Source organism: Rhincodon typus, chromosome 4 (genome assembly GCF_021869965.1).
Source record: "Rhincodon typus isolate 14 chromosome 4, sRhiTyp1.1, whole genome shotgun sequence".
Classification (NCBI taxonomy): Eukaryota; Metazoa; Chordata; class Chondrichthyes; order Orectolobiformes; family Rhincodontidae; genus Rhincodon; species Rhincodon typus.
In genome coordinates, this window is record NC_063335.1 from 13633799 (window position 1) to 13649122 (window position 15324).

A 15324-nucleotide genomic window follows, 5' to 3' on the forward strand; every position below is an offset into this window, starting at 1 on the left:
GTGCCAAGCAGTAACTAGCAGCAACAAGAGAAAATTTAATGACTACCCTTTGATAATCAAAAATTTAACCATCATGGTATCTGACACTGTACACAATCTGGGTGGGGGAGGGGGTAACAGTTACCATTGGCCAAAAACAGCTGCACCAGCCATATAGATATTGTGGCAAAAGAAAGCAGATCGGAGGCTAGAAACGTGTGGTAAGTAACCCCCCACGTCTCCCTAATGCTTGTCCACCATGTAAAAGGCATGAATCAAAACCGTGATAAAATTCTGTCCATTTGACTAGATGAACGGAGCTCCAACAACAGTTAAGAAGCTTGACACCTATCAGGAGAAAGCAACCTGGTTGACTGGCAGTCCATAAACCACCTTTGGCATCCACTCCTTCACCTTGATTCGCATTGGCAGCAATATATACCATCTACATGCACTGGAGGAACTCATCAAGGCTCCTTCAAAGGCACCTACCAAACCTTTCACCTCCGACACTTAGAGGAACAAGGAAAAGAGATGCATGGGACCACTGTCACCTGAAATTTTTCCTTCAGGCCATGCAACATCATGATTTGGAACTATATTACCATTCCTTCACTGTTGTTTAACTAACATTCCATGTGTAACAGTACTATGGATTTACTTCTACTCCAAGGACGTAGCAGTTCAAGAAGGCAGCTCAGCATAACGTATTTGAGGGCAATTAGGATGAATGCTGGGCTAGTCAGAAATGCTGACATCCCATGAAGAAAGGAAACACTAGTGTCTTGGTCAAAATGACGTAACAACATAACAACAATTGATTATCTGGGCATTATCACAATGCTGGTTGTCTGAACTTGTATGCAATTGCAGTTTTTTTTATGTGTTGCTCGTGTGTAGCTATGATAAAATAGTATTACATTGGCTGTAAAGCATGTTGAACACTGTGGTCATGAATAACACTTTAAAGATGTATATTTTTCTTTCTCATTTCAATATAAGTACCCTTTTAATGATGTATTCAGTATGCAACACTATTTGTTAATATATCTGGCATATTGAAGAATTAAAACAGTAAAATATAAAAAATATTTTGTTTTGGCTTTTACAGTCAATCTTGTATGTTCACATTTAATCTATTTTTCCCCTATTTGTCTTTCTGTACTTGATCTGTCATGGAACCAGGCGCTATAATTACTACTTCTACCCTAGAGCTCATGATGGTAATTTCACAATCTTTTTGGCTAAGAAGATATCTTGCTGTTAATCCTGTTTACTTGGGTCCCTGTTTCTTTCACTACAGCATCACCAATTCCCATTTTCAGCAATTTTCAATGTAAAAGCATAATAAGCTCCTTAATGCATGGAGGTGAACAGCAGACATGATTTAATTCATTCCTGGAGCAAATGATGGCCCAACAATTTGAAGGAAGTCATATTTCAACTACATGGTGTTAAGGTCCAAGGCAGTAATCAAAGAGTAATCCATTTCTAGTTATGGAGATGCAAGTGATCCAGTCAAGCAGAGTAAAGAGGATTAAAGAGACATTAGAGGCATAGATATGAACTTGTTAGCATTTAGCATATATAGAGTCAGCATTTATTTCAGAGCCCCCTTTCCCTCCCCCATTTCTGAAGAAGGGTCGTGACCCGAAACATCAGCTTTCCTGCTCCTCTGATGCTGCCTGGCCTGCTGTGTTTCTCCACCTCCACACTGTATTACCATATAAATATCCAAGTTTATTTTAAATGTCACAGGGCTTCTGCCTCAGCCGCCAAACAGGACAGTGAATTCCAGGCACTGATCAACCTCTGGGTGAAAACAGTTTTCCTCATGTCCCCTCTAATCATTCCATTTATCACCTTAAATCTGCGCCAGTTAGTAATTAACATCTCGGCTAGAGAAACTGGTCTTCTCTGTGAACTGGATCCAAATGCCTCATTATTTTAGTATCTTATGTGGTAATAGCATTACATCCCTGCTCTTGTATTCAATAATTTGCCCAACAAAACAGAAGTATTACATATATCTATCACCTTATCTATCCATCCTGCACCTTCAGGAGACAGTGGGCTGCACTCCAAGGTCTCTCAGTTCTTTAATCTCTCTCAGGACCTTCCCAACTTAAAAAGCCAAACTGCTTGTTTGGCCCAAGATGTAATATTGTGTCAAATTCTGGAAAAACGTCATGCCCTTGGATGCAGAGGAGATGTAATGACACCAAGATGAGGCATTGAAACAATGTGGAGAGACTAGAGGAGCTGATTTGTGCTTCATAAAGCATAGTAGGTAAAGGGGAGACTGAACCGAGTGTCTGCTTTCCATGCAGCATTTACTTAAATGCATATTGCACCCAAATTTGCATTACTTTCGAGAAGATTCTCTCCTGTTTTTCCTTGAAGCTTATTTGTATATCACTTCGTAAAACAACTGTGCCATAAAGGTTCAGTCATTCGATGATCTGCCAAGAACTAGTAGAATTTTGTAATTATATTTTGGTTCAAAATATCCCTTGGTGCATTTAAAAGAGGTGACTTGTTGCTTAGCCGTTTGTCAGTAAATAATAAATAAGCTGAATATCACTTGTTGAAAAACACGGGACGATTTGTTAGTTATATTTAGGTACAGAAGGATTTTTTTGTGCAAACTTTTTAAAAAATGAGCTTGAACCCCCTACAAAAAAATGAGCTTTTTAAAAAAATAGTTCATTGGAAGCTGGTAAAACTTTTGCAAAGAACGAACATTCCCAACGGTCATTAGTTTATGCTGGGGATATGGTCAACTTTGTTGACGGAACAATGTTGCATTTCGTATGGATACAAAGACTGCAGAAACCCAATTTGTATTGTATGTTTCTTGAAACATTAGAGTCTCTTGATCGGATTTCACCAATTTGGAGTTTTGTTTCCGAATACGGCTAAGTGGAAAGTCCACATCGAGGTGTTTAAAATTATGAATGGTCTTGAAATGATGGGGAGACTGTTGTCGCTGCAGAGGAGATCGGTAACCGGTTAAACATGGGTTTAAGATAATTGCCAAAGAATATAAGGGGCAGATAAAGTTGTTTTTCGGTTCGATCGTAAATTTCAAAATGGGAAAGAATATATATTTCGAAAGGAAATATTGCACGATGAAAGAGCAGTGGAGTATGATTGATGAATAACTCTTTCTAGAGCTGAACTGAATGGTTGCAGAATTCTAAAAAAAAGGGAGGGGAAGAAACATGAGGCTCATTTCAGGAGCGATAGGATTGCATTTTGACTAGAGTTTGGAGACGCCGGCTTTTCGGTTTTGGAAGGGTTAATCATAGAGATGTTGCAAGATAAATCTGTAAAATTGGATCAAAATAAATCGCAGTAGGACAAGGTTGAACAAGTTCAAAAGACAATTTCAAGTATTTCTTTTACAAGATGTTCATCACAATAAGCGTAATCAATATGTTCAGTGGATTCCCATGTAGGGTAATGGGAGGCGAAACCTTTGGGATCATTCAAGTACAGCTGCAAGCTCTGATAAAAAGAAATTTAGACCTGTTTACCGCAGAGATGAATTTGCATGTGCATTTTCTGCATTGAAACCTGTAATTTGAAACTTTGTGCAGTTCAGTAAGATTGCTCGAATCATGCGGAACAACTAGTGAGTGAGTACTTCGAAGAGGACAATTCATATATTCCCATACATAACGGTGTGGAAATTTACCAACACGCATTTATCCGGCTACCGTGAAGCCACTGTGCTCAACAGCGGCCCTTCTGGTCAAACCGTGAACTGCTGCACAATGCTTAGTCAGGCATGTTCCATCAGAAGACATGCGCTTGATGGACAACAGTCTTAAAACAATTCCAAATCGATATTATTTACTTTTGTTTCATAACGCATCAATATTATAAAAAAGTCCACATGGAATATATATTGGTAATGCTTTTAGGGCCTTGAGTTAAACTAACGTTGCCAGCATCGACATTTCAATTCATTAACATGTGGCTTCTTCATCTGCTTTCATTACGAGTTATGTATCATGCAGAAAAATATGTTTAATTAAAAGACTCGTGTAATTGCGCATATTCATCAAGAAAAGTCTACATTGTCACCTCATTCCTTAGAAATCCGAGATAATAATACGCCTATCACTGCATATTTTTAGCCTGCGTTCTGTCCAATTAATCTATTTCTGAGCTAATAAATATTAATAACAAATAAATGACTTCGCCACTTATTTATGTGAGGGATAATGCTGGTTATCTGTGCGGGTTCGGAGAAGGAACACGCTCAAGGAAAAAAAACCACGGGGGAAAAGCAGTAAAGGTGCGTTTGAAAGAGAAATGAATAATTTCAGGTGATGTATGTGTGGAAGGGAGACCTGCCTGATAGACAACAGGCTAGGGAAACAGGAACAGGGGCCGTGAGAGGCAGTTACATGGTCTCAATATATTGAGCGAGGAGGAGGAAAGGATAGACAGAGAGTAAGGAGAAGGGAAGAGATAGGTACGTCTTCTCGCCTAAGACGCAAGGCAATTTGTAACAGACAGCAAGATATCAGAGCTGCGTTGACGTGTTGCTTAAAGATAAGTTAAGAACTAGCTGTAGGTATAGTATTTGATGCGTGCATCGCAGGATGCGTAACAGGACAATTTTATGTTTACCAACAAACGATTATACAATTATTTTTTGTAGGCTTCAATCTGTTCTGTATAAACTTTCAACTGAAGCGACAGGCTAACAAAACTCTGAGAAGGGACTATGTTGTCTCAAGGAATATACATATCTGCAAACAACTTATATTAAGTTGCGTGTCGGACAAGGTTATGCTGGAGCAATATAAATTTCTGGGCATAAATATGTCCTCACAATCGCTGACCAGCCCAGTCGGGGGTAGGACTGATGGTACTGTCGTGGGGAAAGAGCGAAGCCTCGGAGTAACAGGCAGGAGATGATTGCTAGTATCTCGGTTTAAGCATGCTTATTGACGAATGCTATTAATCTCCAACTATGTGCACTTTATTCAGTATAGCTCAGTATACTGTGTGAACAGAAAAGCTGGAATGGATTTGAGGTGAATCAGAGGTGAGGACACTTTTAATGGCCTGAAAAGAAAGCTTGAAACGCTAGTGATGGCAGATTCAATCGGAATTTTCAGAAGAGAATTTGAGTTCTTCAAAAAGGGTGAAAGAGCTGCCGGGACAGAGCAGACGAGACAGCTGCTCACAGGAACACTGGGACTAATGGCCTGGTTCTCTATGCACGAGCATTTTATGATTAACAATCATCAGCCGAAAACGTTTGGGTCCAAACCACTTACAGCAAATCGATTCTGCAGCATTATGTTTCTTTCTCGGAGCTATTTTTATTAAACGTTTCAAGTGCATTGACATATCCGACTTTAGAAATATCGCCTACCTATTTTACCACTCACACCTTAAATCCATTATCAGAACTGGTTGGCGATATATTCCCCCTTCCCAAAGTTGAGGCTATTACAAAACACGAAGGCGTCTAAGTAAAGGCCATGCGTGTAAGATGATTTCATTATTCGCCAACTACTTGTTTCCCTGGCAGATCTGTGTGTGTGTGTGTGTTAAGGATATTACAGCGGGAAATCTAGGATTGTTATCAGGTCATCGCTTCACAGCCTGTAGGTGGCACAAGTGTTCTTCTGATGAACTCCTTTAACCCGTTCCGAGAATTCAGAATGAAACCCGAGCACCACCGAATTTATTTTCAGGCAACAAGATTAACATGGGAATGGGTATCGCGCGATGATATTGTTGCCAAGTGCAAGAAGCGGTAATAACACACACACACACTGAGAATAGTGAAGGTGATGACTGCAAGACTATAGTTTCGGATACTGATTGCCCCTTTCTGTCAGAGTGAACTTAAATACGACCACCCCAACCCCCCCATCGAATATCAGGGAAGCCCCTAGAAACTGACATGCATGAGACCTCGATACTGACAAGCTCCTTAACCCAATGGATTTGTAAATCATCTCAAAACAGTACATTGTGTTGGACAGATAGCCTCCCTCCTATCTTCCTGTTTACCGACCACGCAATTTACGGCGGAGATAGAATACAGGTGCGCCCCCCCCCCCAATAAAAACAAAAATCTCTTTAATCCGCAGCACCTAATTTCCGGTGATGCTTAAATTGTATCTGCGTGTTCTTTCGGGCCTCTGGCACGGCGTGTGGGCAATATCGATCCGCAGAGTGTATGAATTTTAAACATTTCTCTTTCTGACGTTGCCGCTTTGAAGTTAAATGTTTAATTACACGCCATTATTCTCCCCCCTCCCCTCCCCTCCCCTCCCCTTCCCTTCCCTGCAATCAACCATCTCCCACCCCCACCCCGCCTCTTATTTTTTTTTGGGGGGGTGGTATATTTTCTAGGAGTTGGCTGGCCACCAGCTGTGGGAATTTTCTCGCTCTCTCCCTCTTTGGTGCACTTTAGAATTTAGACAGGCAAGGCAAGTGGGAAGGAGCCTGGAGTTTGTGCCCCCGTTGGCTGAGATGGTTGAGTCCTCGTTCAAGGTTGCTGTGGTATCCCAGAAACACATTCACTCTCAGTAGTGTTCGTGTGCCGCGGACCAACAAGCGAAAACTGGTCGGCGACAAACACGCTACACATCCGACACCGCCAGATTGCCACCAGTATGAAACCGACCTGCAAAATACAGGGGATTTCGACTGAAGGCTCGCTGACATCCATTTCTCGAACAGGATGCTGTAAATGCTGCAGGCACGGGCTCTCTTTCATCGGGAAGGCGATGGGGACGAAAAGTGGAGTTATATTTTCCTACCTTGTCTTTTTATTTACGATCACATGTGTGGAAGGTAGGTTTTGGCTTCTCCCGCGTCCCTCCCCAACACATCTTATCCCTCAAGCACAAGAGGAACCACCTGCACGGAATAATAGCGGAAATATATATATATTTATATATATATATATATATATATGCAGAGCAATTGGTGTTATTTGAGATGCTGGGAAACTGACAGAATGCATTGGACTTGCTTGGGTTGGCGTTCAATGCTGTAATCGAGCTTAGGCTCAATAAATATTCTTGCAGAATGCTCAATAGGATACGTGAGTTGCCTCATATATCCCTTAACTATTTGAATTTCGTGCAGTCGGTGATCACGATCCGGCTAAGAAGGGTTGAGAAGAGGGCTCGGGGATTTCCTGGGTTAAAATGCTTAATGACCGTTTACAGTGGAGCTGCTTAATTTGCACCGTTTAATTACTGACGCGTGTAACATCCAATTTGGGAACTGGTGAACAGGGGCTGCTGTGCTTTCGGTCACGTTTTTTTGCACAATGCTCCACTTTAAGGTCTAAAGATGCAGCAGGAGATTCTGTAGGTGTTTTATGCACAGAGGCTATCTTATACCAAGAGAACAGGATTCATATACAGCGCTTAAGTCTTATTAATGAGACGTGTTTAGATCTCCTTTCAGCCCGTCGAGCGGGACTGATACAAGCGTAAGGTGTCATGTGTTAATGGAACAAGATGAGAAATCACTGAATGGAGTCTCACAAAGTCTAGTCCTGAAACACAGACTGTGCTCAGGGGAGTTAGTTGCTTGGTATACATGTACATGTGCATGTTCCAGAATTTGAAATCTGCTCTGTTTAACGTCCCGACAGAGTGGCTTATTTTTTTCTTTTCAAATTCCGATTCTGTTGTTATAACGAGCAGAAAACGTCAGTTGTCTTTTTTTAAATATAAAAGGAGAAAACTTTGTCTCTTTCTAAATATTCATTTGCGAGTTCCCGGCCAGCCATTCTACATGTTATTCGGTTCCCATCGTTTAAAGTGGAAGCAACAGTGGCGGAAATGACAAATGGATCGCTCGTTTTTTTTTAGTCGAGTTTCCTGCTGCAGCGCAGAAATTCCGCTGTTTTTTTTCAAATTGTGTCTGGAACACTCTAATTCCCGAGTCACTTTTCAGGTGTCATATCGTCTGGTCCGACTCAAGGCTTTTTTTAATATTTAAAAAAAGACACAAATTCTCCATGCTTGGGATTGATTATTTCCCCCCCTCTCTCGCTCCTGGCACAAGGGGCATCGGCTTGAATTGGATTCAAGTTGCTTCTGTATATAAAGCGGGTTATTGTCAGCCTTGCAGCTGGTTCTCGCAGTGAATAAAGCAGCATCTTTGCCTTTCATTGCTGGCGATCCGCGCTTCATACTGGGAGGGTAGGGAAGGGGGTAGGTGAAAGTCGACGTGGGGAGTTTAAGAAATTATTGCAGCACGTTCCGACATAATTTTGTGCATATTCACCACGTTGAGACTGAACTTTCAAATCTGTAGATTATTATGGGGAAAGGGGAGGGAGGGAGGGGTGGTCCTCTTGGTCTCCCATTCAGAGCCACCGAATTCTATGTAATCAACGTTATGTATTAGAGTTGTAATTGGAAAGGTTGGATGGGATAAATACATGTTGAAGGCTTACTGTATGTAATTCCATGCGGGAATTTCTTGTTTCTTGATTTCAAATTTCTTGTTCATTGTGAAAAAAATCTGCAATGATGCAACTATATACCACACTTTTCAACCCGCAAGTTAAATACTTGACGGAGATGTGCATGTCTTTGTGCTGTGTGAGCCTGAGATAGGGATAGGATTGCATTGGAGCACGCTTTTTTTTGGATAAAAGCTGAACCTGCTTGGGTACAGAATTTTATAAAAAAAAACAAAGATGTAAAATCCTCACTGACATCCCGGGGAATGTCAGGGAACCCTGGGGGTCGGCCGCCACTTCGAGTCTAAGTGACAACCCACTCCTTTTCTCTTTGTGGCCGGGATTGCTATCAGTGCTGATCACAGAATTTTCGCACAGCCCCCTTCTAAGTTTGGCGTGGCTGGAAGAAGCTGCGTAGAGGCTGTTCGCTTGGAGGCGGCATTCCAGAGACTGGGAACCACGCTACCGCCCCGGGTGACTCAGGATCGCCCCCGATGAACAGTCACTGTCTATGAAGGGAGCGTTCTACTGTCCACCTCATGTACCGCTTCCAGCAGAGCGCCTTCAGTCTGCAACCAGCTGTAACAGCAAACACAAACATGGAATCTAACCGGGATTCAGTCCGCCTTGAACCTGAATCTTGCAGTTGGAGGAAAGTTGATGCAGGGTCAGCTCCCATCAGACATGCGTTGGGGGTGGATTGCTTCGAGGGGTTCCTTTTGAGACACACGAAACACCGGAATGTTTTGAAGCTTGCGACCTTTTCCGCTTATTCCCTCCTCCTCCACCAGTACAACACCCATCAAGTCATGGCTCTTTCATACATGCACAGAGCCCCCTAGACTCGACCCTCACCAACATCTATAAAAATACCAAATACACATAGAAACCCACACGCACGCAAACTGGGGGAAAGGCCGCCTTGCACCATCGGTGTGATGATAACAAAACACTCGTAAAGGTGCCCAAACTTACACAACACCGGTTTACACGAAAATGTTACCATTTAAAACCATGAATCACAATCCCATGGGAAAGCGCATATAAACATATGGACACTGGGAATGCCAATTGGAAGAGGTGCCTGGAGAAAAGATGATTAAGGTGCTGTAACTTGTTTAACTGAGGGGTAAACCTGGTTACTGTAGGCGGTAAAGGTGAAAGAAAAAACAGATTTCTCCCATTCTGGGTGTGGTGCTTTGGGAATTCACCTTCTAAACGTTATATGCTGGTGTTTCACGTACAGTGAGTATAATCAGGGTTAGTGACTTGCGGCCATTGTTTTAGACAAGGAGTGATTTCTAAGCTTGGGGATTCTAGCCAGGTACAGTAGGATATGTGTGCATTCCGGCCTTGCCCATTCTCTGTCCTCAGTTCTGTTCTTCAGCAATGCGATCATCGCGTTGCCACAGTGATTGTATAATTTCATATTTTCACCTCTCTCGCGAGGTGGCAACTACAGCGCCGTTTTTCCTCTCAACAGCTCAACGGGATGTTTTGACAGCTATACAAAAAGCACGTCAAATAAACTTTTGCATGTCGCCTGTCGAACAAATCTCCACCGCAACTGGCCATTCCTGGGGACTGACCAACACATTTGCCACCGTGAGAAGTGTTCTGGATGGCTCGAGTGAGAGTTTAGAAGCTTTTATTCTGACAATAAAACGCCAGGAGTAAGGGCTGCATCCCATTTTATTTCACAAGACTCGAGGTCTCACACACTGAAAATTGGACTGACACCTCTCTAAATGCCTTTATCGCCTCCCCCGGGGCTAAAGGGATCTAAAGGGTAAGTGTAGTGGGAGCAGTCGGTTCGAACATTGGGTCAGATGGGGGAGGTATGCCCTTACACATCACACAGGGCAGCAGGAGTTCATCCTCTGACGACAGGGCATCGTTTCCCTGCTGTTCGATATGGCAGAGTTCAAAACACCAGGCGGCTCCCAGCCTTACTGCAGTCATTAGTAATTTAACTAATAGATTCAGGATCTGTCTTCTCTTCATCATCACGATCGTGTTTTTTTTCTCCAAAGCAGTCAGCTGCAAGCTGCTAGACTACACACCGCACCCCCCTCTTTATTTTTCATAATTCATTAGCAACACATTTCATTTCACAACCGTTCGCTTCCCGGCACTTCAGCTAAGATCAGCAGCTCACCTGGCGAACCTCTATAGAACAAGTCTGTGTGCGGATAGAAAGGGGAGGGGAGAGGGAGAGAGGCAAGAATACCAAAGAGGGAACTTTCATGCACTATATATCAGTGATTCGCGTTAACAGCGGACAGCTTCCTTCATCTGCAGCAGTATGGGGGATCTGGAGTCAATGACAGCGCCTTTCTATTACCATATAATCTCCAGAAATCAGAGTTGTCGCCATTGCAAATGTTTCTATGTACCGTAAACATGCATTTACGGGGATGTGCTGGAGGCTGGGGGGATGTGCTGGAGGCTGGAGGGATGTACGGGGAGGCGAGCCTTGAAGGAGTGATGGTGCGTGTGTGTGTGTGTGTGTGAGAGAGCGAGCACTGGGGAGTTCGACAGACTCAGGAGTATCCTGCAATGCTATTCAATAGTATATCTTTTATCACATGAAATTATGGAGAAATTGCTTATATGTGGATGACAGTTACTGGCAGATGACCGACAAATGAATACTACATATCTCATGCCGGATGAAATAGTTGTTGCTTTCGAAAAAAAAATACACTTTGAGATCAAGTCAATCTTTAGTAAATGATGGAATAATTGCTCTTTTCAAATAAACTTAATTCGTATTTATACTCTAAGCCTCCACAAAAACCCGTCTTCCAGCAAGAATTCTCTACTTTCACAGACAGCAGTGACTCAATGATATATTATTTATAAAAGAAAATCTTCAAGATTTGCTGGATAAAAAAGTTTTTGCTTTCAGTTGTTATTCTACAAATTTTGTGTGAATAATAAATTTTCAAAGTTGTCCTGGAGCTGAAATCATGTAAATGGTTGATTTTTCGTGTCACTGCCTTAGGTTACCTCTTTTTAAACCACTTCCTAGTTTACTCAGACCTTTCTTCCTAATCAGTGGACCCAATTGCTATACTTTAAAAATATAAGATTCTTCAGAATGAAACAAACATTGCTGCTTTACTAATTGGTACAAATTATTGTTTTGGGACCATACATTTTTTTGTTTAACAGGAGAGCAGACTTGACCTAGGATTTGGCCTCTTTTGAGATCTCCAGAGCCTTTCAAAGCGCTCAGATCCTACTCAATACGAATAAAATATCTCAATGTTGGACTCAGTTCCTGAGCTGTCTAGCTGATAGGACAACCTACCAATCTGACCAGCTCAATGTCTTTCAGTGTGGGGCTGCCTGACAAAGTATGTACTTCAAGTCAGGCAGCATGCTCATCTAGACTTGAAATATTAGCTTGCTTTCTCTCCATGGATACTGCCTGACGTTTTGTGATCTCCAGCATTTTGATTTTGTTTTCAGTACCGATTCAATTTGCTCCTGTAAGGTATGTACTTTAGCTGGGAATGAAAATGAGGGAATTAGTTATTTCTTTATTTTCCTTTTTCTTCCTTTCCAATCTGCTTCCTTGCTGCCTTCAAGCTGTAGTAGGAGTGGACCCGTGAGGATAAACGAGTTACATTGTAATCCATGGTTGAGTTATTGATGATCTGAATCACAACGAGAAGAGCCTATTATCACTGCCACCAGCAGTGATCATTACTTATAACTCTAAATCTAGTTTCTATCAATTCACCTGATACCCACGGCCATTAGAGTCAGACTAATCAAAATGAATTACATTTTATATAAAATATTCATGGTTAAGGAATGTTTGCCATGATTTATTCAGACTGTGGTTGATTTTGAGTGCACATGTTTTACAGTGTCTCACTATATCTTGATGAAGAGTGGGTAATGGGTATTATGGAGCTTGTGCAGTTGGCAACAATGGCATGTAAGATGACTGCATTAAGCTGGAGCTGAAATTTTAATTTCCCAATGGTGGAGATTCAGAGATTAAGCCAGCGGCATGTTTGTAGCATGTCAGGCCTCATGGTGTCCTCTAGTAGGTTCCAACTTGCAAACATTTGTATGTCCAGGATACTTACCAGCATAACATTTTAAAATTACATCCTAGTTTTAAGATAAAGTCAGTAGCATACAAGAATCCTCATGGCACCCAATTCAGGTCAATTTATAAGCAGTGGATAACAATTAATGATTTTCAGTTCTGTCTAAAGTCAACTGCTTTCATCATTGAACTCCATTGTGCAAAGAGGGAGCAGGAAAATAACAGGTTACATGGAGGCTCAGGAGTAGCAATGGTGATTCAGGAGTGTGGGCATGGAAGAGTGGTAGTGGGAAGGACCTGACATCTTGTGTATGTTTAGGGGTGATCAGAACAGTTAGTCAAAGGGAAGGAAATAAGAGACCTGAGGGTGATGTCAGTCCTGTCCACACATAGGCCCATTGCAAGGTGTTGGCTGGCAAAATCATTACAGTTTACCTACAACATTTCAATTATCCCTGGTGGGATTTCTCTCAATTTCCTTTACAGTGCAATGAGGGGAGCACCAGATGAGCTGGTAAGTTTAGCAAAGTCTCACTGAGTGAGGAATACAGCAGTGGATGCTAACGTGAACACTCAATAAAGAGTGAATGGAGAAATACAGCATCATTTCTTCTGCCACGAATAAAAAGTCTCCAATTCCCCATAAATACATGCCAACCATTGGTGTGCCGGTGCATTCAGCTCGGTGACTAAGCTTGTCTCAATAAACATTGATGATGCACACACATGATCAACAAAGAAGGACTAGGAATGAGCCATTCAGTCCTTTGCATCTGCCCTGCTTTTTATGAAGATCATAGCTGATCTTATTGTAACCTCAGATCTACATCCCTGCCTGCATCTGATAATCTTTGTCCACCTCTGCCTCAAAAGTATTAAAAGATGTGGCTCCACCACCTTTTCAACAAAAAAGTTGAAAAGACTAACAACTAGCAAACTTATATTCTGTGTAAGAATGGATGAATTATATTCGGAGTCTATATTGGATGTTCTTTGAGAAAACAAATTTGCATTTTCTCTGTTTTCAGTGGGTGACCCCCTTCTTTGTACACAGTGACTTCAAGGTCAAGATTTTCCCATAAGAGGAAACATCCTCTTCATATTCACCTTATCAAATGTTATATTCAATTCACATATGACGACAAAGAAACCAGTGTAATGTGAAATATTTGCAAGTGAAATTTAAATTTGGAAAAGAATACCTGTCACCTTTATGATTCCAATAAGTATTATGTTAAGGGGAAAGGATTAATTGGGAAGATTATGGTCAGGTGAAAAACTTTCTTTCTTGACACTCCAGCATTGTCAGCTTATGGCAGGATTCACCACTAAAAATGTTCTTCTGTCGCATGATTGCATGTGTCTCTTGTCCATGGTGCCGAAACTTTAAATTTTAATTGTAAATATTTGGGAATCATCAACAAGCAAGAGAGTATGAGTGGTGTCAATTCCTTGTTGTGCCTTTGGGAATGGTGTGTCACAGTTATAATTCTGTCCTTGGTGCACCCCACCAACTCAGTATAGGATTAAACGTTTAGAATCACATTTCTAAATGTTTATCTGCATCCACAGTTTCCTCCATGACGCCAAGCTATTCCACATCTGCAGTTTTTCCTTTAGTTTTATGAATTTCCAACATCCACCAGTACAGTATCTTTGGCTGCCAGTTCCATTGCCTTCCATTCACCACTTTTAATGGCAGAGACTTTAATTATCTGAACTTCACTGTTTGGAACCTCTTCCCCCATTCTCCCATACTCCTTTATTTCCTGCTACATTTAAAGTCTTGTGAAAGCATGAACTTTTGACTCACCCTTCCAACAGGTAAAGTGTCTGCTCCTTTTTTTTGCTTTCATTGCACTTTTTGTCAATAAAATGAAAAAGAAAATTTCTTAGTTATGAATTTAAATAATGATAAAGTCAAGTAATGCTTGGAGGAGGAAATTGGCAGCGGCTTAGCGTTAGGATTGAAATGTTGGTATGTGGAAGCTATGGAAATGTCAGGACTGGAGAAAGTGTTCTAATTTGCTACAATATATATCTGAGGAATTTTATTGCATTTTCATATTGCATTTCTGTCTTACAATGGCAGTCATAAGCTGATTAGAATTTTCTTAAAATAGTCCAGTGACAGCATGACAGTATGTGTCTTCAAAGCAACTTGAGTTAAAATTGTACACAAATAAATATTATCCAATTGATTTTCAAGCTGAAATGTGGTTAATATTTACTAAGAGAGAGTGATAGTGAAAGTTACTATCTTCCAACAAGCATAAATTATGCCTTAAACTGTTGAATGACTTTCAAATTCCACCTCAAGCGTTTGACAAGATTGTGGAATTTCCATAGTTTATTATATATATTAAGTTATAGTCACAGAGCTGTACAGCACGGATACAGACCCTTTGGATCAACTCATCCATGCCAAAAATATATCCTAAATTAATCTAGTCCGATTTGCCAGCATTTGCTTCAGATTTCTCAAAGCCCTCTCTATTTATGTGTGTCTATATTTGTCATCAAATTAGGAAATGTCACCATTGGCAACAATGGATTTCTATTTAGAAGCTTTAGAAGAGATCCGTAGGAAATCATGTGTGGAGCTTGAGGAACACAGCAGGCCTTCTTCTGAAGAAGGGACCTGACCCAAAATGTCACCTTTCCTGCTCCTCTGATGCTGCCTGGCCTGCTGTGTTCCTCCAGCTCCACACTGTCTAAACTCTGACTCCAGCATCGGCAGTTCCTACTATCTCATAGGAAATCATTGTGCGTTATGATTTGTTATATTTGGTACATAGTACTATGATAA

The 15324-nt window shown here is 41.3% G+C and overlaps 1 protein-coding gene across 1 annotated transcript in view; it reads left to right on the top strand.

The window, feature by feature from the left end:
• The first annotated feature begins 6123 nt into the window (after window positions 1–6123).
• csmd3b (CUB and Sushi multiple domains 3b) overlaps window positions 6124–15324 on the top strand; it is a 1719816-nt gene continuing 1710615 nt past the window's right edge. The window contains 2 exon segments of the mRNA XM_048595770.1: window positions 6124–6191; window positions 6370–6813. Of these exon segments, the coding sequence (XP_048451727.1) occupies window positions 6633–6813 (181 nt within the window). The 5' untranslated portion in view covers window positions 6124–6191; window positions 6370–6632.